Here is a 22214-nt window from a genome sequence, read left to right on the forward strand (position 1 = left end):
TTGTTTGATCTTAGCTCGTCTTTAATCAACCCACAATTATCAATTTTAATTATCACAATGTTGACTCGATTAACATTAACTAAATGATAATTTTCACCGAACCCTTTGACAGCACATCTTGACTAATCATCTTAGTAATACAATGATACACCCAATAAGTAATAGATTCAAAAATGAATACCCACGTCTCAAGTACATCAAATATTTTGGAAGAGCAAATTTACTTGTTCCCATTAAATTTCATCAGCTCAAAAAATCATCCTCTAGCATTTCTATCAACAAGGAATATTTAACCTGAAGAAAAATCTTTCCACCTTCTACGCATAACTTAGCACCAGTGACGACCCAATACCCTGGCAGATCATCCGGGCCTCTCGACACCTCAGTAATGTCCACGTACCGTGCCATCCTTGGCATTCGGATAGGCATCGGTGGGCCTTTTGGATAGATTGCAGAATTCACTTCCACCTTGCCCTTCGGTTCCGGTATCAAACCTGTGCTGAAGCGCGAGCTGATCAAGGCTGAGATGGAGCCTGACTTTTGAGAGATAGTAGTCGGTGCATCCCACTCCGACCGCCGAATTTTCATCGAAGGGACGTTGGAGAATGCGAGCCGGAGAAAAAGCACCTTCCTCATGCCAAACTCTTTTACTTCCAGCCAAGCCTTGGTCACTATGTGAGCAGAATCGCCAAAGGAAGTCACGTTGTATTGCACTGGAGCCGTGCAGATGTGTGAGAACAGTGCCCACTTAACGGGTTCAAAATAGGCACGTTGGTTCGACGAGCTGTCGTCTCCAGCACAAACAGTGGCATCAGAGAGATTGATTGTGTTTGGTTGTGTAGAGAGATGCTGAAGATGAATTGCTAAGCGGTCGTTCCTCTTGCCTTCAAGGTACAATCGAATACCCGTCACAGGACATTTCTGAGAATCAACCTGCAGAGCATTAGCACAGATATCATAGCAAGTAATGAAGATTGGTGCGCAATGAGCAATTAAGTTAATTAAAAAGTAAACAGACAGACTCAAATAAAATAGGCAAGCTGACAAAACTGCATAAAAGTTGCCATGGGTGATCTGATGATCTTCAGTGAATGAGCTTTCATCTTCACACTATCTATCAATGAAAAGAAGACAAATGTCCAAACTCTTCCTGTATGAACCATTACATGGTATTATTAATAATATTTTATTTTCTGCATCCTATATGTCGACTTGCCTAGGTTACTTATTATTAATTGAAATAAAGATTATAAAACGACTGTTGGTTACCTGAATGTTGTTGACATATAGCCTGGGACCCATCAGTGTAAACTGGAGCCACTGTAAACTCTGTTTTTTTCGTTGCGGACCAAGAGGGAGTTCACCAAATGCTGGAGCCCATTGACGAGGTATTTGGAATTCCAGAAAATAGCACAGTTCTTCAATCGGTGGTTTATCTAAGTCATCAACTAGACGCGGTCAGCAGCTTCACTAAGTCACTAAGCGATATTACTAAGTCCGAGTATGCTAAGCATAAATTGTACTGTCAGAATCAGATAGCATATATTGTCCAAGTGAATGGGTAGTTTTTGTAGTTTTTCAATCATTAACGCTTATGAATTGAATGACAATCATGGGAGATCAATATTTGCTTTTACAGAATATCAGACTAGGATACTCATGTGACGAAACCACAAGACATCTAAAGCAAACTTTGACAACTGTTAAAGACTATTGCACAACTTGTCTTCTAAAATATAGGAAGAGGTTTGACATTCAGCTGATTTGTAACCTGCACAGAGTATCAATGTGGAATCTTTGAACTTTGATAACTAATCATTGAGTACTGTGTAACTAGGTGCATGAGAAGGAAAGGGTATTAATTTGAAATGTTTAAATTAATGAATTCTCATACACCCTCTTGTTCCTCTTGACAAGAGGAGCAGAGAGAGGAGCTTGTAGCAGGGGAGGGATTACTTTTTGGGTTGGAAGGGAAGAAATTACTTACATCGGCAATAAAGATTCACCGCATGACTTAGAAACCCACTTCCTTTAACACCATTTAACAGAGAAGTTATAGGCACTAAAAACAATGTCACCAAATTCGGGGCTTGTGGTATAGTTACAAGCCATTGGTTGTGGCTTTGCCCTTTGTCAATTCCTCCTCTTCGTACAAAATTACTTGTAATATCCTACATATCGAAACTGTCATACATTAACATTTTGTATATAGTAACACCCTTGAAGAATTAAAGCAGCTTACACCATTCTTTGTCTGTGATACCATAGTTGATTGAACAGACACCGATGTCTGCATATAGTGCTTCTCAAAGTTATTGACCTAAAAGACACAAGGCACAGTGAAAAGCTTGAAATACTATCAACAATTGGAACATAGTGCATTGTAAGAATAAATCCAGCGACCATGAATAAGTATGTCAGTCCATACTATTATCTCTTTCAAGAGTTTTATATTACTTTCACTCAAAGATATATCAATATTTTCAATAGTTTCCATAAAATTTACATGTTTACTTTAGCATCTACGATGAGTAAACCTAAGCCGAAAACATGAGTCTAGGCAAGAAGTCTATTGAAATCATAATTGATAGGTCAGTAATATATTATCCTCCTATTGTGCCTTTGAGGGAACGAAAATATATTTATTTGTTCTTTAATACAGTAAATGGCAGCTCAAATATCTCTTGCAGCGGTAGGAGATAGCACATGCAGATTGTGGAAGGTGATCTTGTCCAATAGCAAGGAGGAAAGATTGAAGTGTCACCGTGGTACAATAATTTAGTTCAGCTCTTACTCTTTTATTATCTAAATTACCAGGAGAAAAATAGTGTTTAGGGAATTTATGAAGCTATCAATTATGATCAATAACAAACCAAAATCTCAAATAGTGATCAAAGCAGAAAATCAAACAGAATCTCTAGAATTGCAAAAAAAATAAAAATAAAAAAAAATCCCGTCAATATCCAGCCAAAATAATGTAAAACTCTTGGCAAAAAACTTCTTCTGTATGTTGCCTAACAACGGACATTGAACAAGTACCCAGTGTCATATATCACCTAAATGATTTCAAGGATACTGACAGACAGCTTTCTGAGTTGCCACTACCAGATTCATTATGTAAATCTTGTTAACTTTAAATGCCATATTGAATGATTCTTATAATTACCTTCATCTTTCTAGAAGATTCATCATTAACCAAGATATTATCTCCTTTTGATGTTTCTGAAAATCTCTCGTCTACTAATTTCTTTAGCAAACTTTGCACCTCACTTTCCTGAAGAAGCGAATCCTTCTGCTGCTTCAGGTAGATCACATCTTTACCGCCCACTGACAAACCAACAATTATGTGTGTGCCATATTTTTGAATAAACCTAGAGGACAGAAACAACTGTAAGGTTCAAGAGATGACACAAAGGCTAAATCCAATAACATCGTTTTTCAACCATGCTGCAATTGTTAAACACTTGGTGAAGCTAAAACAAATATCAGTAAAAACAAAAACAAAATTTCCCAAGAAAATGTCAGATGTATCTTAGTACTGAGTTGCCACAAGGTGATCACCCTCGGCAAAAAAAAAAAAGTAAAAAAAAAAGGATTTATAGATGTGAACTATTAAATCATAGAAAGAATTAGAAAGAATGAAGATCGTGACTAAAATTGGATTCATGGCAATGAATCAGATCCTGTTAAAGATTATAGTGAAATATAGGAACTGAAGACAACCACAAACAAAAAAAGGAGTTAATCTAGTTGGTCTATGACCCTAAGTAATTGCAGGGAAGATGTAACTTGTTATCCTTTTTTCTTTTTCTAATAAAAAATATTCATGTTATGGATCACTAAACAATGAAAATAATTTGCTGAGATCAACTTTCCAGTCGTTTGACAACGTTGTGCTAGTCATTCTACTTTCTAATCTTTCCTTGTTGAGGTTAATGCTAAGATTGATTATTGATAAAGTAAACAATCAAAATGAAATTGAATTTCCTCTATCCTTAATTTTAACTAAAAATAAAGCTTAGAGCTTCAGACATCCCTAGAAAATGGAATTTCACAAATGAAAATTCAGACAGTTTTGCCTGAAAGTTGAGACTTGTAGCAAGCACAAATAGATTGTCGAATGTTGGTCATGATAGAAACATATGATTAGCGAAGAGAACTGTAATAGCAAGTTACACACAATTTCAGATGTCTGATTATATTTGAAAATGTAAGATGAATGAATTAGCATTTAAGCATTTAGGTTTACCATCAGAAGTTACTTACTCAGCCAGCGCAGCAGGATCCCATGAGGAAGGAACTTCCTGCTTAATTCTATCGAGCAACACAATATGAGAGCTCACAAGCTCGACACTGTATAGTGTTATGTACCAGCCGTCGAAGGCAAGACTCTTGGTGGTTGATGCGTCCTTCTGCCAGCACCCTCTGAAACCAAACATGGAATTGAACAAACCAGAGGGAATTTTTCCCGGCGAAGAAAGAACCTGGTTGAATTGCTCTGCCATCTGATCAAAATCCAAAAATCAGTACCAAGCCCAGAAGAATCGGATGATAAGCAGCATTTTTGTCCGCTGAAGTAATAAAATTTGGTGCAGGAAAAAAAAAAAACAAAAACAAAACCGATCTAACTAGGCATGCCAAGCAAGGAAAACACAGATTTCAGTGATAGTCACACGACCAGAAATACCAAAAAGGAGTAATAAAGCGTTGTCAATTGAGAACCTGGTTAAATGAGAGGACATCGCTCCGGTACCTCATCCTCCCCCCTCTATCGCACTTGATGGCCTTGGGAACATTAGGGACGACGACACCGCCCGGCAGAACGAGATCTTGAACGAGGGTTTGGTCCAGCTCGATCAAGCGGGAGCCATCGAGGCCGGGCTTCACGTAGGAGAAGGAGGAGTCGCAGCATAGATCGTACCCACATCCGATCGCTGCGACGGCCTTCTCCGCCGCCGCCACCGGTGTCAAATAGCTCCGACGTGGATCCACCGTCATCGTTCGTCTCTCTAGCCGCCCTCAAAGTGTCTCAGATGCGGGCAACGGAGTACAACAAAGTAGCAGTAGCAGACGCGACCATAGAAGAGGTCTCCATCTTCCATTTTTTTTATTGGCTTTCCCTGCGCCGAAGCTTCGGCCTATTTGACCCGAAAGCAATCGATGGGGTCGATCGCGCCGCCACTTGAATCGAACGCTGACCGTCGGGTTCGCAAGCGAAGGCCGTCGAAGTAGTCCGCCTCACGCCATGGAAACACCCAACCCAACCGTGATCGCGAATCGGCCACTGCGGCAGTTTAGAGTGGAGCGTTTTCGTTCAACAAAATGTATAATTGAAAATAATAATAATAATAATCCTGAATTATTATTATTATTATTATTAGTTCCGCATGAAAATATTTTATCCTAATATAATATTTTTTTTTTATACCAAAGAGATTAGACCAGATATTTTACTTGGAATTTTAGGACCAATTAAAATAACCATGTAATCGTGCCAAATGGCAAAGCACATCCATCATTATTTTATGGCTTGGCAAAGCACATCCAATTAAAATAACCATGTCCACGTCCTTATTTTATAATTTTGAAGTTTCTATGGGATATTGTACAATAATTTGGTCAAGTCAGATCCCTCCCACATATATTTAGAAATTGCTGTCTCTAAAAATATTTTATAATTGGGACGATATTTCTAATTTCTTCAATAGAATTTAATTAAAAAATTCAATTTATAAATATTAAAAACTAAATTTATTTATTTATTTTACAAATAATATAGCATGACAAAGTATTAGATAATAATTAAATTACTATTTCAAAGAATTATTTTTAAATTTTTTTGCAAGATATTATTTTAGAATATTCTTTTATCTTTTAGTGAAAAAGTTGTCGTCACCATCCTCGCCCACTCAATCGGAATTATTTAATCAACGACTTTTAGAATATTTCAAAGGATATCGCCACTTGATGGCGAGCAGATTAACTATTATTTGTTCCATTATGCTCGGGTTTGTGGGATGGAATTAATTGTGTTAAAGGTTATTGTGTGATAAAGAGTGTTTGATAGCTGGGATATGATTAATAGTATAAGGATTAATGGTATAATAAATAATTATTGACTCTCTAAAAGAATTATTTATCACATCAGTAATCCCTATTCCACCTACATCATTAATTTTATCTCACAAACTAAACGGATTCTTACTTGATTATTCTTGATTTGGGTTTTAGAAATTGCTATATTTGTAAATACAATTAATTTTATTAATTATTTTAATATAATCAATTTAATTCTATGAAAATTTTTTATCGATAAATTAAAATATACATAACGATCTGTCCAAAAATCTAACAAATTTTAATTGTATTTTTCATTTAAAAAATATCTAGATGTAACTCTATCCGACGTTATAGTCCCGTGGAAGTTAGAAACTGCTATATTGTCACTTGATGCGATTAATTAGTTGAATGGTCAGATATAATTAGGATATTAATGCAGATAATATAATATAATTAATAAGTGATACGGTAGTCTTGAGAGCATCTGCTGACCCACTAAGGCGGCTTAGCGAGTGACCGTGCCGCAAGCGGCGAGCATGGATGTTTTAGTGTGTAAAATACGGATCAAAAATAGATCATTTTTTATCATTGGTGGAGAGTGATCTTCACTTATTTTATACATGGGGTCATCATTCTCTATCAATCATAGTATATAAAATCACAATTCGAATCATAGGATCGTACGATCCAGAAATTCAAAATCGATTCAAGACCGTGTAGAATCACTTTTTGTAATAGGATCGCATGTAGTAATGTAATTTAAGGTGTTAAGTGTAAATGATTGCATATATATATATATATATAATTATTTATTTATATATAAATGAATTTTTTAGATATTTTTTCTGTAGATCTATATTCTAAATGCATGATAGACAAATAAAATAAAAGCGGTAAAAATTTACAGTGATCTCCCGTAGATCCGCAATCGACAATAGCGAAACTCGTTATTGGAAGAGCGATCACGGGATCGGAAAGCCCTCCGCAATTCCACAAACCAAATCTCACCGCCTTGGATGTTCTCCTCTTACTCTCGTCGTTGCACACTAGCAATTTCACACACATAGATCTTTGGACGCACCCCCTTTATATAGAGAAATAAACCAGGGGCATAATGGACTTTTCCATTATGAGTAGTGGGGAACATGAGCCATGTTCCCACATCCCCACTCTCCCCATTTCCAACATCTCCCACTCGTCCAAGGTAAGTCACTAAGACTTGTTCATTCAGGTAAGTCACAAAGACTTAATAAGTCACATAGACTATTAGAGAGTTTGGTCGCATAGACCATATGAGAACATCCAATCCATACTTAGAGAAAATGGTTCGTGCGACAGCAAGCACACTGAGCGATAGTTGCTAAGAAGATTGTTACACCTTGACTTAGCCGCTCTTTGAGCAATCAATACTAATAAAGTTGTTGCACTTTACTTAGCTGCTCAAATAAATTAGAGACACACTCTTTATGACACATAGTCACTTTCCTGGTGGCACATAGCCTTTATCCAGGATTCATCCAATCTTCAAGTGACACACAACCATTATCTTGAAGATATCTATGTCTTGCTATTTACCCAGATGAAATAATTTTCATTTACATCGATATGAACATCTCTAATCCCTTATAATGACTATTATGTCAAGAGCATGTTCCATATCCAATATTCACATTCATTTCTATACATAACAGAAATGGGTCGACCAGTGAATAACAACAAAAGTGTTGGGTTTTTCGGGCCGAGAAAACCGCGTTTTCGCGTCGCGGAAACCCCGAAAGCCCCAAAGCCAACGGATCTGTGTAAAGAAAAATTTCGAAAACTACGAATACGAGTTTCTACCCGAGATCTACTCCTAGATCTACATGAAAAAGGGTTATACCTTTGAAGCGAAGCCCTTCGCGTTCCCGCTCGTCCAAACGGTGTCGGATCTCAAGAGTATCAAAATAGATACTCCTCTAGAAGTATCCACACGAACTAATTAGGTGGAGAAAGACCTAAACGAAGGTGTGCTAGCACCTTGATAGGTCACGGCAAGAGAGGAGAAGAGAGCAAAATTGGAGCAAGGAAGAAGATGAAGGAATGAATGAGATTAATTCCCAAAATGAAAACTAATCAACCCATTCATGTGGCCGGCCACATTAAGAGGGTGTGTAACTCCCATGGAATGCCAAGAGTCACAACTCTTGGTAACTCCCATGAGGTGGCATCCCACTTAAGCAACCATGATGATGTGGAGCATCATCATTGGCCCACTCAATGCCAACTCACCAATGAGGTGGGATAAAGTCAAGTCAAACTTGACTCTTCATCTTCCTCTCAAGTCAAGTCAAACTTGATTTAATCTCTCTCATGGTTGATCTAATTCAACCATTTAATTCAAGTCAATTTAATATAATGAATCTAATTCATTTAATTAAATTGATTCAACGAGTCATAATCCAAATTAGACTCATTAAACACATGAATCAACTTGAGTCTAACTCAATTAGCCCAATTAGGATTACTCTTAATCCAATTTGATTCATCAAATGAATCTAATCCTCTTGGTTCATCATATGAACCTAATCTCCATCTAATTGTCCTTAGTGTGTGACCCTATAGGTTCTTGTAACGTTGACAATGCTCCTAAACCCATTTAGGAGCATAAGTAATGAACGGTATCTAGCAACACATCATTACTACCCAATGTTACAAGAATGTTGAGATCCAACATCACCTTTGTGATTACTAATTGTGACTCCTCACAAAATATGACAAGTGTCCTTCTATCCTAGACATCTAGATTGATCAATGTGAGGCATAGACCGTGTCATCCTCTGATCAATCTAAATCCTGAACTCCAAGTAGACTCACTAAATCAAATGAGCTCAATATCTCATATTGACTCATTTGGACATGACCATGCACTTCGTGGTCTCACTCTATCAAGAATACCGATGTCTCTCCCGTCATATAGGAGGGATAGATCCCATCTACATCACTCACATCCCTCCGCATAATTTGTTACATACCCAGTAATCGCCTTTATAGTCCACCCAGTTACGGGTGATGTTTGACGAAACCAAAATACATAACTCCTTATGTAGGGAACCATGGTGACTTCAGGTCTAAGGACTAGTAGTCATACTAATAGCCACATGAGAAAGTATATGACACTCATATAACGATCCATGATACTTTTTCATGGCGGGTTATTCAGTATACATTCTCTAATGCATACCCATGTATCAACTTGATATCTCTATATCCATAACTTGTGAGATCAAGTCATCGAGTTGACCTACATGCTAGTCTTATTGCATTAACATTGTCCTTGAATGTTAATACTCGACTAGGAATGATTAAGAGTAGTGTTCCCTATATCATCTCACTATCGATTCAACCAATCGATTGATATAGGTAAGAACCTTCTACTCAAGGACGTTATTATACTTAATTTATTTGGCATCAATACAAGCAAGTATAATAACCAAAAACCAAATGCATTTATTTATATAGAATATGATACAACAAGTCCAAAAATACAATCATCAAATGATTGGCTCTAGGGCTCTAGCTAACAATCTCCCACTAGCATTAGTGCCAATCAGTGTAGGCTCTAAGCCCCAATGACCTAGTGTGACCATCATGCTTCCTCTGTGCCAAAGCCTTGGTCAAGGAATCTGCGATGTTAGCCTCTGTAGGTACTCTGCAAATCTTCACATCTCTTCTCTCGATGATCTCTCGAATGAGATGGAAGCGCCATAGTATGTGTTTGGTCCGCTGGTGTGAGCGAGGTTCCTTCGCTTGTGCTATAACTCCATTGTTGTCACAATAGAGCTTAATAGGGTCAGCAATGCTAGGAACCACCCCAAGTTCAGTGATGAACTTGCGAATCCAAACTGCCTCCTTTGCTGCCTCTGATGCAGCAATGTACTCGGCCTCTGTTGTAGAATAAGCTACTGTGTCCTGCTTCGAACTCTTCCAGCTGACAGCACCACCATTAATGCAAAATACGAATCCTAACTGCGATCGGTAATCATCCTGATCGGTCTGGAAGCTGACATCACTGTAACCCTTTACAGCTAGCTCATCATTGCCTTCATATATCAAGAAATATTCTTTAGTCCTTCTTAAGTACTTAAGAATATTCTTGACCGCTATCCAGTGACTTTCACCTGGATCTGACTGGTATCTGCTCGTCATGCTCAAAGCATACGAGACATCAGGTCGAGTACATAGCATGACGTACATGATCGATCCTATGGCTGAGACATAAGGGATCTGATCCATTCGGTCTCTCTCCTCTCTAGAAGAGGGACCTTGAGTCTTCGAAAGACTCACGTCATGTGACATCGGCAGAAATCCCTTCTTGGAGTTCTGCATAACAAACCGTAGGAGTACCTTGTCAATGTATGTACTCTGACTTAGGCCAAGCAATCTCTTAGATCTATCTCTACAGATCTGTATCCCTAGAATGCGGGATGCCTCACCTAAGTCCTTCATTGAGAAGCAACTCCCTGGCCAGGTCTTGACAGACTGAAGCATAGGGATGTCCTTCCCAATGAGTAGTATGTCATCCACATATAATATGAGGAAGACAACTATATCCCCTACAACCTTCTTGTAGACACAAGGCTCATCTTCGTTCTTGATGAAACCAAACTGTTTGATTGCATCATCGAATCGAAGATTCCAGCTCCGAGAAGCTTGCTTTAGTTCATAAATAGACCTATGCAGCTTGCATACTCTGCTAATATGCTTTGGATCTACAAAATCCTCAGGTTGTGTTATGTACACATCCTCGAGTAGGTATCCATTCAGAAACGTGATTTTGACATCCATCTGCCATATCTCATAGTCATGGTAGGCTACAATAGCAAGCATGATCCGAATGGACTTAAACATCGCTACTGGAGAAAAGGTTTCATCATAGTCAATACCATGAATCTGCTTGAAACCTTTATCTACCAAGCGACCCTTATAGATAAGTCCATCCATGTCAGTCTTTCTCTTAAAGACCCACTTACACCCAATGGGTTTTACCCCTTCAGGTGGATCAACCAAAGTCCATACTTGGTTGGTGTACATGGATTCCATCTCGGATCTCATGGCTTCTAGCCATTTCTCAGAATCTGGTCTCATCATAGCTTCCTGATAGGTGGTAGGCTCATCCTCTATGAGCACAACGTCATCATGGTCAGACAAGAGAAATGAGTATCTCTCAGGCTGACGACGTACCCTATCAGACCTACGAAGAGGTAAGTCTACTTGAACTGGTTGTTGTTCCTCAACTCTTTGTGGAACAACATCATCCACAACACTTTGTGGTTACAGTTCAACTTCCATCGAGGCTTCAGTGCTAGGATCCGCATCTTGAACTTCTTCAAGATCGAATGTACTCCCACTAGTCTTTCTAGAAACAAAGTCCCTTTCTAGAAAGACTCCAGTCTTTGCTACAACTATCTTGTGCTGACTGGGAATGTAGAAGTAATATCCCTTAGTTTCCTTGGGATATCCAATGAAATAGCACTTATCGGATTCGGGTCCTAATTTATCTAAGACTTGACGTCTAACATAAGTCTCACATCCCCAAATCCTCATGAAAGACACTTGGGCATCTCTCCCAGTCCATATCCTATATGGTGTCTTTATCACGGCCTTGGATGGAACTCGGTTAAGTATAAAAGCTGTCGTGTCTAGAGCATAACCCTAAAGGTATGTCGGAAGATCTGTGTGACTCATCATAGATCGTACCATATCTAATAAGGTACGATTACTCCTTTCGGATACACTATTCCACTGTGATGTTCCAGGAGGAGTGAGTTGGGATAGGATCCCACACTCAGCTAGATAGTCACGAAACTCATGGCTAAGGTATTCTCCACCTTGATCTGATCGAAGTATCTTAATACTCTTGCCAAGCTGGTTCTGTACTTCATTCTTGAATTCTTTGAACTTTTCAAAGGATTCTGACTTATGTATCATCAAGTACACATAACCATATCTACTGAAGTCATCAGTAAATGTGATGAAGTACCTATAACCGCCTCTAGCAGCGACATTGAAAGTGCCACATACATCACTATGTATGAGTCCTAACAAATCAGTCGCTCTTTTGCTGTGCCCACTAAAGGGAGTCTTGGTCATCTTGCCTAGTAGGCATGACTCGCACGTCTCATAAGATTCAAAATCAAATGAGTCCAGCAAACCATCCTTATGGAGCTGGGATAAGCGTTTGTCATTTATATGACCTAAGCGACAGTGCCAGAGATAGGTTTGGTTCACGTCATTTGACTTGAACCTCTTGGTATTTATGTTATAGATAGGGCTCTCAAGGTCTAGAATATGGAGTCCGTTCATCAGAGGTGCACTACAATAGAATATATCGTTTAAATAGACGGAACAACATTTGTTCTTTATTGTAAACGAAAATCCTTTCTTGTCCAAACAAGAAATTGAAATTATGTTCTTAGTCAAGGCTGGCACATAACAATAATCATCTAATTCTAGTACAAGCCCAGAGGGTAGAGATAGATAGTAAGTTCCTACAGCAATAACAGTAACCCGTGCTCCATTGCCTACTCGTAGGTCTATCTCACCCTTCGTCAATGCCCTGTTATTTCTCAGCGCTTGTACATTAGTACAAATGTGCGAAGCACATCTGGTATCTAATACCCACGATGAAGAAATAGAGAGGTTGACTTCTATAACATGTATACCTGAAGTAGAAATCTTATTTCTCTTCTTCTTAAGATCTTCCAAGTATTCTTTGGAGTTCCTCTTCCAGTGCCTTGCTTATCCTTAATATAGGTGACAAAGATGTTCAACCATATCGTAAGCACTCATCAACTCATGTTGCTTCTGAAGCTCAGAGTTCATGGTCGCGAGCATGAGACAGGACACATCTAATGCGTCTTCTTGATGCTTCTTATAAGTATCTTGGTCAGCTCGCGTGGCAGTGGCAGGAGGTGCCTCCGGAATGGGCTGCTCCAGAACGTACAGTTTACGTTCTTGAGTGAGAACTATTCTCAGATTCCTGTACCAATCCAGGAAATTTGCTCCGTTGAGCTTGTCCTTCTTAAGGACAGAACGCAGGGAGAAATTGTTCGTGTTTGACGTCATGGTAATTCTACAATAGAAATAAATGCAGAAATAAATATCATATTTCTTTTAAATCATTTAATTAGGCCTTTAAATAAATGATGCTCCCACTGAATTCTATAATTCATGTGGGACAAGATCTACATCATACTAACCCTTGAGTTAGCTTTGGCTAATACGCCCAAGTTTTAGTATGATCGGTAGGTAACGATTACCAATTACATCTCTATGCAACTCTTGTTTATAGGATCAAGATCCGCTTTGATATTAAAACTCGAGTTAGCTTTGGCTAATACGCCCGAGAATTAATATAAACGTGATTTTGTCTTACCTTTCCAACCGTTGGAAGAATGCCTATAGTTGTACTCGATCCAACCGAGTAAACTAGGAATACTCAATCTAATTGAGTTTGTACTCACCCATGCGTTGATTAGCGGGACCAAGATTGTCCCTCCGTACCCTACCAAGATAATATGTGTTGCTCTGCTTTGGCAGATTCAACAACACATGTGATCGAGGTAGTGATAGGTATCACAGCACGGTAGGCATTAGAGTCGACGTGATTTAGATCTAATCTAATCGATGATGCGTATCGTATACTTGATAGATCTAATCTAATCGTGGGGTGCATCTTGTACACGATGTAGATCTAATCTAATCGTAAGGGTGCATCTTATGCACGATTTAGATCTAATCTAATCGTTAGGCACTAATTAATTACTATTTTACTAGCATGCATCACATACACACATAAGCAATTAATTAAATAATTTTGTGATTATGTCATGGTCCTACTACGATCTTCTCAAGCCAATGAGAAGATCGGATGGTCAACCTAAGGTCAACAGCTTCTCAAGCGCCTTCCTTTTGACCACCTTGTGTTGCTCGCGCCTGCCTCGTAACTCCGTCTTGAGTGGACCTTCCACCGCTTCAAAATTTACATTACAATTTTGAAACTCGAGTTACATTTAAGTCTAAATCTAATTTACAACCAGAATATAAATAGGGAGGCACGACCCGCAGGTCGCGTATCAAATACAGCACACACAAACACATGACGACACGCAGGTCGTATTATAAATTACAACACAAATCCAATCATATTGGGTCTTTTTGGGCCATGACTATCACAAAAATAATATATAATTCTAAATTATATATTTTTCATATTTTTCTATAAATTTTCATAATTTTTTACAATTTTATGAGTAAAATTTTCCCGGCGGTCCAGATTAGCGATTTCGAGCGCAATCGCGGAACAAATTCCCTTGCGGGGTTAGGGACAGTACCCCTACCCGTGATCTAACCATCACGAGTTGCTCCTAAGCGATCCTACAGTGCCTTAGCCCGCTGTCCCAAAAGGTTTTTGGTCGAAACATTGCCGTAACGGAAAAATCTTCTCGGTAGTCGAAGCCTACAAGTGTCTAAACACTTGTGCTTCGCTTCTACGAGAAAAATACCCTTTAAAACTATAAAAATCATGAAATTACATAAATTCACAGAATGTTTATTTTTCATAAAATCAAAAATAAACTCGTATTCATCTTCGCACGTGGCTCTGATACCACTGTTGGGTTTTTCGGGCCGCGAAAACCCCGAAAGCCCCAAAGCCAACGGATCCGTGCAAAGAAAAATTTTGAAAACTACGAATACGAGTTTCTACCCGAGATCTACTCCTAGATCTACATGAAAAAGGGTTATACCTTTGAAGCGAAGCCCTTCGCGTTCCCGCTCGTCCAAACGGTGTCGGATCTCAAGAGTATCAAAATAGATACTCCTCTAGAAGTATCCACACGAACTAATTAGGTGGAGAAAGACCTAAACGAAGGTGTGCTAGCACCTTGATAGGTCACGGCAAGAGAGGAGAAGAGAGCAAAATTGGAGCAAGGAAGAAGATGAAGGAATGAATGAGATTAATTCCCAAAATGAAAACTAATCAACCCATTCATGTGGCCGGCCACATTAAGAGAGTGTGTAACTCCCATGGAATGCCAAGAGTCACAACTCTTGGTAACTCCCATGAGGTGGCATCCCACTTAAGCAACCATGATGATGTGGAGCATCATCATTGGCCCACTCAATGTCAACTCACCAATGAGGTGGCATAAAGTCAAGTCAAACTCGACTCTTCATCTTCCTCTCAAGTCAAGTCAAACTTGACTTAATCTCTCTCATAGTTGATCTAATCCAACCATTTAATTCAAGCCAATTTAATATAATGAATCTAATTCATTTAATTAAATTGATTCAACGAGTCATAATCCAAATTAGACTCATTAAACACATGAATCAACTTGAGTCTAACTCAATTAGCCCAATTAGGATTACTCTTAATCCAATTTGATTCATCAAATGAATCTAATCCTCTTGGTTCATCATATGAACCTAATCTCCATCTAATTGTCCTTAGTGTGTGACCCTATAGGTTCTTGTAACGTTGACAATGCCCCTAAACCCATTTAGGAGCATAAGTAATGAGCGGTATCTAGCAACACATCATTACTACCCAATGTTATAAGAATGTTGAGATCCAACATCACCTTTGTGACTACTAATTGTGACTCCTCACAAAATATGACAAGTGTCCTTCTATCCTAGACATCTAGATTGATTAATGTGAGGCATAGACCATGTCATCCTCTGATCTATCTAAATCCTGAACTCCAAGTAGACTCACTAAATCAAATGAGCTCAATATCTCATATTGACTCATTTGGGCATGGCCATGCACTTCATGGTCTTACTCTATCAAGAATACCAATGTCTCTCCCGTCATATAGGAGGGATAGATCTCATCTACATCACTCATATCCCTCCGCATAATTTGTTACATATCTAGTAATCGCCTTTATAGTCCACCCAGTTACGGGTGACGTTTAACGAAACCAAAGTACATAACTTCTTATGTAGAGAACCATGGTGACTTCAGGTCTAAGGACTAGTAGTCATACTAATAGCCACATGAGAAAGTATATGACACTCATATAACGATCCATGATACTTTCTCATGGTGGGTCATTCAGTATACATTCTCTAATGCATACCCATGTGTCAACTTGATATCTCTATATCCATGACTTGTGAGATCAAGCCATCGAGTTGACCTACATGCTAGTCTTATTGCATTAACATTGTCCCTGAATGTTAATACTCGACTAGGAATGATTAAGAGTAGTGTTCCCTATATCATCTCACTATCGATTCAACCAATCGATTGATATAGGTAAGAACCTTCTACTCAAGGACGTTATTATACTTAGTTTATTTGGCATCAATACAAGCAAGTATAATAACCAAAAACCAAATGCATTTATTTATATAGAATATGATACAACAAGTCCAAAAATATAATCATCAAATGATTGGCTCTAGGGCTCTAGCTAACAAAAAGATGTAAATATATTTAATCTTCTTTTTTAGCTAGAATCAATTCATTTTAATAAGTCGCTTTCCTAGTTATGCTCCATAGACCGAATCATCCATAGCCATAGGATACATACTAAAGTAGCAGACACTGATTAAAATTTCAAGTAAACAGCTAAATAGTCACTAAGGCAAAAAATCGAGATTAACATATAATCTCAAAGGTCTCACATAGTAGAGAAACTGGGATTCATTCTCCTACTACCTCTATTGTCGCATTTGCACATGTGGTATGAATCACATGCTACGATGTTATTCTCTTTACTAAAAAGAACGCATGTTGTCTTCAAATTTAACATCGTACAGATTTTGATCTAGACATACCTAATGTCTAATCCTGAATTCAACATATGAATTCTAATCTGGCTTTCAACAGGTCAGTAAATGGTGGGTTCATTTACTTCGATCATTATTAACACATAAATGATCTCATCTTGACTCAATTATCAAGGCGACCTTAACTTATGGATCTGTCTCTAATTTTATAATTTCAGCTACGTAAGCTGTTCCACAAGTAACAGTCTTACCCCTATTTGTACTTAACAAACAGAGATGATTGACCATGTGAGTGGACCAATCTCCACCTGCCAACATGCTCACCGAGATCTTATATGAATGTAACAAATACAACATATACACTGAATAAATTATGGCAAATTACACAATCATAACACAAAGTCTGATTGTTATTTCAATATTGTTACATTCTACGAAGTCCCAAAGACTTTACATGTTCTTTAAATGACTCTTTAGTCATTGGCTTAGTAAAAGGATCTGCAAGCATAACACGTGTAGGGACATACTCAAGGATGACTTTTCTCTTAGCCACAATATCCCTTACAAAATTATATTTAATTTCTATATGCTTGCCTTTGCTATGATATTTGGGATCCTTGGAAAAAGCTATTGCAGCTTGACTGTCACAGTAGACAGTTACTGGACTCCCACTATCCTCAGCAATTTTCAGATGCTTCAGAAACCTTCTCAACCAGACTGCTTCTTGCATAGCTGCTGAACATGCCACATATTCAGCTTCCATAGTCGACAAAGCTACACAAGCTTGTTTCTTGCTGTTCCAGGAGATGGCGCCACCATTCAGCAAGAATGCATAGCCTGATGTGGATTTTCTATCATCCAGGTCTCCAGCCCAATCTGCATCTGAATAACCTTTCAGACTCATATCTGATCCTTAAAAACAGAGACAATAATCTGTTGTCACCTTCAGATATCTGAATATCCTTTTTACTGCCTTCCAGTGTCTCGGTCCTGGGTTTGACTGGAAGCGACTGACCAAGTCCACAACATAGCTGATATCGGGACGTGTACACAACATAGTATACATCAAACTACCAGTAGCACTGGCATATGGTTTTTTATTCATCTCAGCTATTTCCTCTGGAGTTTTAGGGCACATACTCTTGCTCAACACAGTACCTTTCACAATAGGTGTATGTTCTATGTTGCAATTAGACATGCTGAAATGATGTAACATCTTATTTATATAAGACTCTTGTGACAAACCCAAAAGTCCTTTAGAACGATCTCTTATAATCTTCACCCCTAAGATGTATTCAGCTTCTCCCATATCTGTTGTATCAAATTGTGATGACAGCCACTTCTTGACTTTATTTACATATCTTATGTCATTTCCAGCTATCAGCATATCATCAACATATAATGATAAAATGACATACTTTCCTTTTTCCCTTTTCAGGAAAACACAATGATCCTCATTGATCATCTTGAAACCATAAGATAAAACGACTTCGTTAAATCTTATGTTCCATTGTCTTGACGCTTGCTTTAGCCCATATATAGACTTTCTAAGTCTACATACTTTTTGCTCTTGGCCTTCAGCAATGAAACCTTCTGGTTGAACCATATAGATTTCTTCGTCAAGATCACCATTAAGGAAAGCGGTTTTTACATCCATTTGATGTAATTCCAAGTTATAATGTGTCACAAAGGCCAAAATAACTCTTATTGATACAAATTTCACTACGGGAGAAAATGTCTCTTTAAAGTCAATACCCTCCAATTGGGTATATCCTTTTACAACTAAACGAACTTTGTATCTGTTAATCGATCCATCTTCTTTTCTCTTTATTTTGAGAATCCACTTATTACCAATAGCCCTTCAGTCCGGAGGAAGATCGACTAAGTCCCAAACATGATTTTGAATCATGGACTCCATCTCTTCAACCATTGCAGCTTTCCATTTTTCTCTAACTCTCCATCCCAATGCTTCCTCAATGGATTGAGGTTCGTCATCGTCAATTGGAAGTGTTACCAATGCCTCATTCTCAATATCAAACCTCTTCTTAGGTTTGATCTTACGAACACTTCTCCGTAAGTTGGGCTGTTGAGAAGTCAACTCATGACTCAGCATATCACTCCCACTCGGTTGACTAGACTTAGGTATCCCTTTTGACACCTCTCCCGTTGATAATATCTCATCCTCCTCAAATAGAGGAACATTTTTATCAACATTACCTCTAATTGGGAACTCTGTTTCGAGAAAAGTCGCATCTCTTGAGTCTATTTCAGAGATGGTTCCATCTAGTTGCTCACCTATAAAAACATAACCTTTGGAGGTCTCATGATATCTTATAAAGATACATTTCTTACCCCTAAGCCCTAGTTTTCCATACTTGTGAGAACTATCATGAACATAAGCAGCTAACCCCCATGGTCTTAGATTACTCAAATCTAGTTTTCTGCCTGTCCAACGTTCATATGGGGTAGATGGAACTGACTTTGAAGACACTTTGTTAAGTATATATGCTGCAGTTAATAATGCATCTCCCCAATAGGAGATTGAAAAATTAGCTTGCGCCATCATAGACCTAACCATTTCAAGAAGAGTCATATTTCTTCTTTCAGCTACCTCATTTTGCTGTGGAGTTCCAGGGATTGTCAGCTGTCTAATAATCCCTCTATCATTACATATTGTCTTGAACATATCAGACAAATACTCCCCTCCACGGTCAGTGTGTAGAGCCTTAACTTTACGTTCCATTTGATTCTCAACTTCATTTATATAACGAATGAAGCAATCTAATGCTTCAGATTTATGAGAAATCAAATACACATGACCGAACCTAGAGAAATCATCAATAAATGTAATGAAATAGGAAGCTCCATGTCTAGCCTTCACATTCATTGGACCACAAATGTCCGAATGAATTAACTGCAATGTTGATTCAGATCTAATAGCCTTACCAAATGGTTTCCTAGTTGCTTTTCCAGCAAGACAATGCTCACATATAGACAATTGAATCTTAACTCGAGTGCCCAATAGACCCTCTCTAGTTAATCGATTCATACGTTCTTGTCCTATGTGTCCTAATCTAGCATGTCAAACCTCATCAGTTATATCTGCATCACTAGTTAAAGCAATGTTTGAAAAATAACCATCAATAGCATAATTAACATCTGGTTCTACATCAAGAACCATAAAACCATTTGTTAAAAAACCATATCCGATTGACACTGAGTCAATCTTAAGTTCAACAGACCGACTGTAAAAATTAATACAATACCCTAAATTAAGAAGACACGTAACGGCAATAAGATTCCGTCGAATTTCAGGAGCATACAGGACATCATGTAGAAATAAAACTCTACCACCACTTAGGTTGAGTTTGCAAGTGCCGACTCCTTTGACTTCAACTCTTGCATTATTTCCCACATAGATCCACTTGTTACCAGCTGGTACCCGACGGTACTCAACAAATGTAACTCGTTCCCGAGCTACATGGTTGGTTGCTCCCGAATCTATAATCCACAAATGATAAGAATCAGCTAACAACACTGAACTAGCAACAAAATGCTCTTGAAAAGAAGACACACTTGGATTTACCTTTTTTGGCTTAGTGCACTCCCGAGCAAAGTGGCCCTTTTTGCCACAGTTAAAACAAGTCAAATTATTTTTAGGTTTCTTTCCAGTCTTCTTGACTATCTTCTTGATTGGGCCCTGCCCCACAACAGCAACTTCCTTCTTCTTTCCCTTCCCTTTCTTGAACCATTTCTTTTTCTTGGATCCATATGATCTTGCAGAACCTACAGCCACATAGACTTGTCCAGAAATCCTTGCGGATTCAACTCTCTTCGCCTCCAATTCTATATGGCGTGAGACGTCAGTGAAAGTCTTGATACTCTTACTGTGAGTTAAGGTCTGCTTCATGGTCTCCCAAGAATCTGGAAGTGAACGAATAACTGCTTGAACCTGTTGTTCATCAGTCAACTCATGACCAGCAGTTTTAAGCTCCCGAATCATGTTCGACATCTCCCTGAGGTGTTGAACCATTGATACATTCGGACGCTTTTTGTAGCTGTCAAACTTGATTGTCAGCTGGCGAAGCTTGCTCAGACTTACTCCACTATATTTTTCTTTGAGGGCAACCCAGACTTCATGAGCTGTAAGATATGACTCATATTCAAAAGCTAGGTCGTCTACCATTGAACTAATCAATATACCCTTTTGCAGTGGAGTCTTTTTTCTTCCATGCCTTATAGGCATCAAGATCTCGTTTGTGTTGTGTAGTGGGACCATCTACAGCTACTTCCATAACCTGATTTACAGCCTCTAGAACTTCTTGTTCCTCAAGTACATATTGTATCCTGAGGTGCCAGATCTTGTAGTTATTCCCATTAAGTTTTTCACCTTTGTTGAGTTCAGCTATTATGTTTTTGGTTGTCATAATGTATCATAAATAAACACATTATTTAGTATTCAGTGTATATCATATGTATGCAATTTATGATTGACTTAATATTACTTTGAGTTGGTTTACAAAATCAAGTGACAACTATGTTTTCACTCATCATTCGTATGCCCAATCAAATTAATATTAATCAATTCTATTATATACATCCCAACAAATGAACTAATCATTTATCATATCATGAATTCTTTAATTAAATGAACTAATCATTTAATATATCATGTTTTTTTTAATTAAATGAACTAATTATTTAATACATCATGAACTAATCATGCATCATGTCAAGCAAATAGCATAAATAAATGAACACATCATTAACATAAAATTATGCTGCATATTGTTAACATATAACTAACTGACATAAATGAAATGGATTAACTATTGTTCATACAAAACGATAATAAAAATAACAGAACTCTAATAAACTAGATAGGCAACTACCACTCCCACTAGGACAGACACTAGTGCAGTGGCCAAAATAATCCTTCTCAGCCTGGACTCATTTGGGATAATCACACGCAGGACAGCTTCAAGGTTCTCTATTGGATCCACAATTGGATCCTCTTCTGGTTCCTCCTCGATCATTTCTGAGTCCTCTTCGAACCCTTCTGGATCCTCTTCAGTCATATGATGAAGCAGCTCCTCACATAATACAGAATATGTGACGCGTCCTTGATGACGCCCCCAAATATAGTCTGCTATCATCCTAGGATTTTCTGGCAATGATTGCATCAAAGCCCAAACCCTATAACTGTCTAGGACTGGAAACTCTTCTCACTCAAGTTTCCAAAACAGATCATCAAGCCGTCCAATGTGTCCGTCGACTCCATAAGCAGAGTTATACTCTATCTCCTGAATCTCCTGAATCTCCTCCCTGGGCTGATTTCGTTGCACTTCGCGACGAGTCAATGTGGTAATCGT

General features: G+C 38.3%; 1 protein-coding gene across 2 annotated transcripts; it reads right to left on the reverse strand.

The window, feature by feature from the left end:
• Positions 1-131: 131 nt before the first annotated feature.
• On the reverse strand, positions 132-5248 carry LOC121970538 (MACPF domain-containing protein NSL1-like). 2 transcript variants are annotated; one of them, XM_042521314.1, is made up of 7 exons: positions 4723-5248; positions 4267-4505; positions 3167-3371; positions 2243-2320; positions 1988-2171; positions 1270-1436; positions 132-933 (listed from the first exon to the last, which is right to left on the reverse strand). In XM_042521314.1, exons 1-7 carry the CDS (start codon positions 4996-4998, stop codon positions 244-246), a joined length of 1839 nt encoding a protein of 612 aa, XP_042377248.1. In that variant the 5' UTR covers positions 4999-5248; the 3' UTR covers positions 132-243. The 2 variants fall into 2 exon arrangements, with proteins under 2 accessions (XP_042377248.1, XP_042377249.1); XM_042521315.1 differs by having other exon boundaries at positions 4754-4896.
• Between the last annotated feature and the right edge of the window lie 16966 nt (positions 5249-22214).

Source organism: Zingiber officinale, chromosome 4A (assembly GCF_018446385.1).
Source record: "Zingiber officinale cultivar Zhangliang chromosome 4A, Zo_v1.1, whole genome shotgun sequence".
Classification (NCBI taxonomy): domain Eukaryota; kingdom Viridiplantae; phylum Streptophyta; class Magnoliopsida; order Zingiberales; family Zingiberaceae; genus Zingiber; species Zingiber officinale.

Coding starts and splice junctions, on each gene's coding strand:
- LOC121970538 (XM_042521314.1), bottom strand. CDS start 4,998: ATGACGGTGGATCCACGTCGGAGCTATTTGACACCGGTGGCGGCGGCG. Junction 2,321..3,166: donor AATCTTCTAGAAAGATGAAG/GTAATTATAAGA, acceptor TGTGTCTTTTAG/GTCAATAACTTTGAGAAGCA. Junction 1,437..1,987: donor GGTGAATCTTTATTGCCGAT/GTAAGTAATTTC, acceptor TTGATGACTTAG/ATAAACCACCGATTGAAGAA.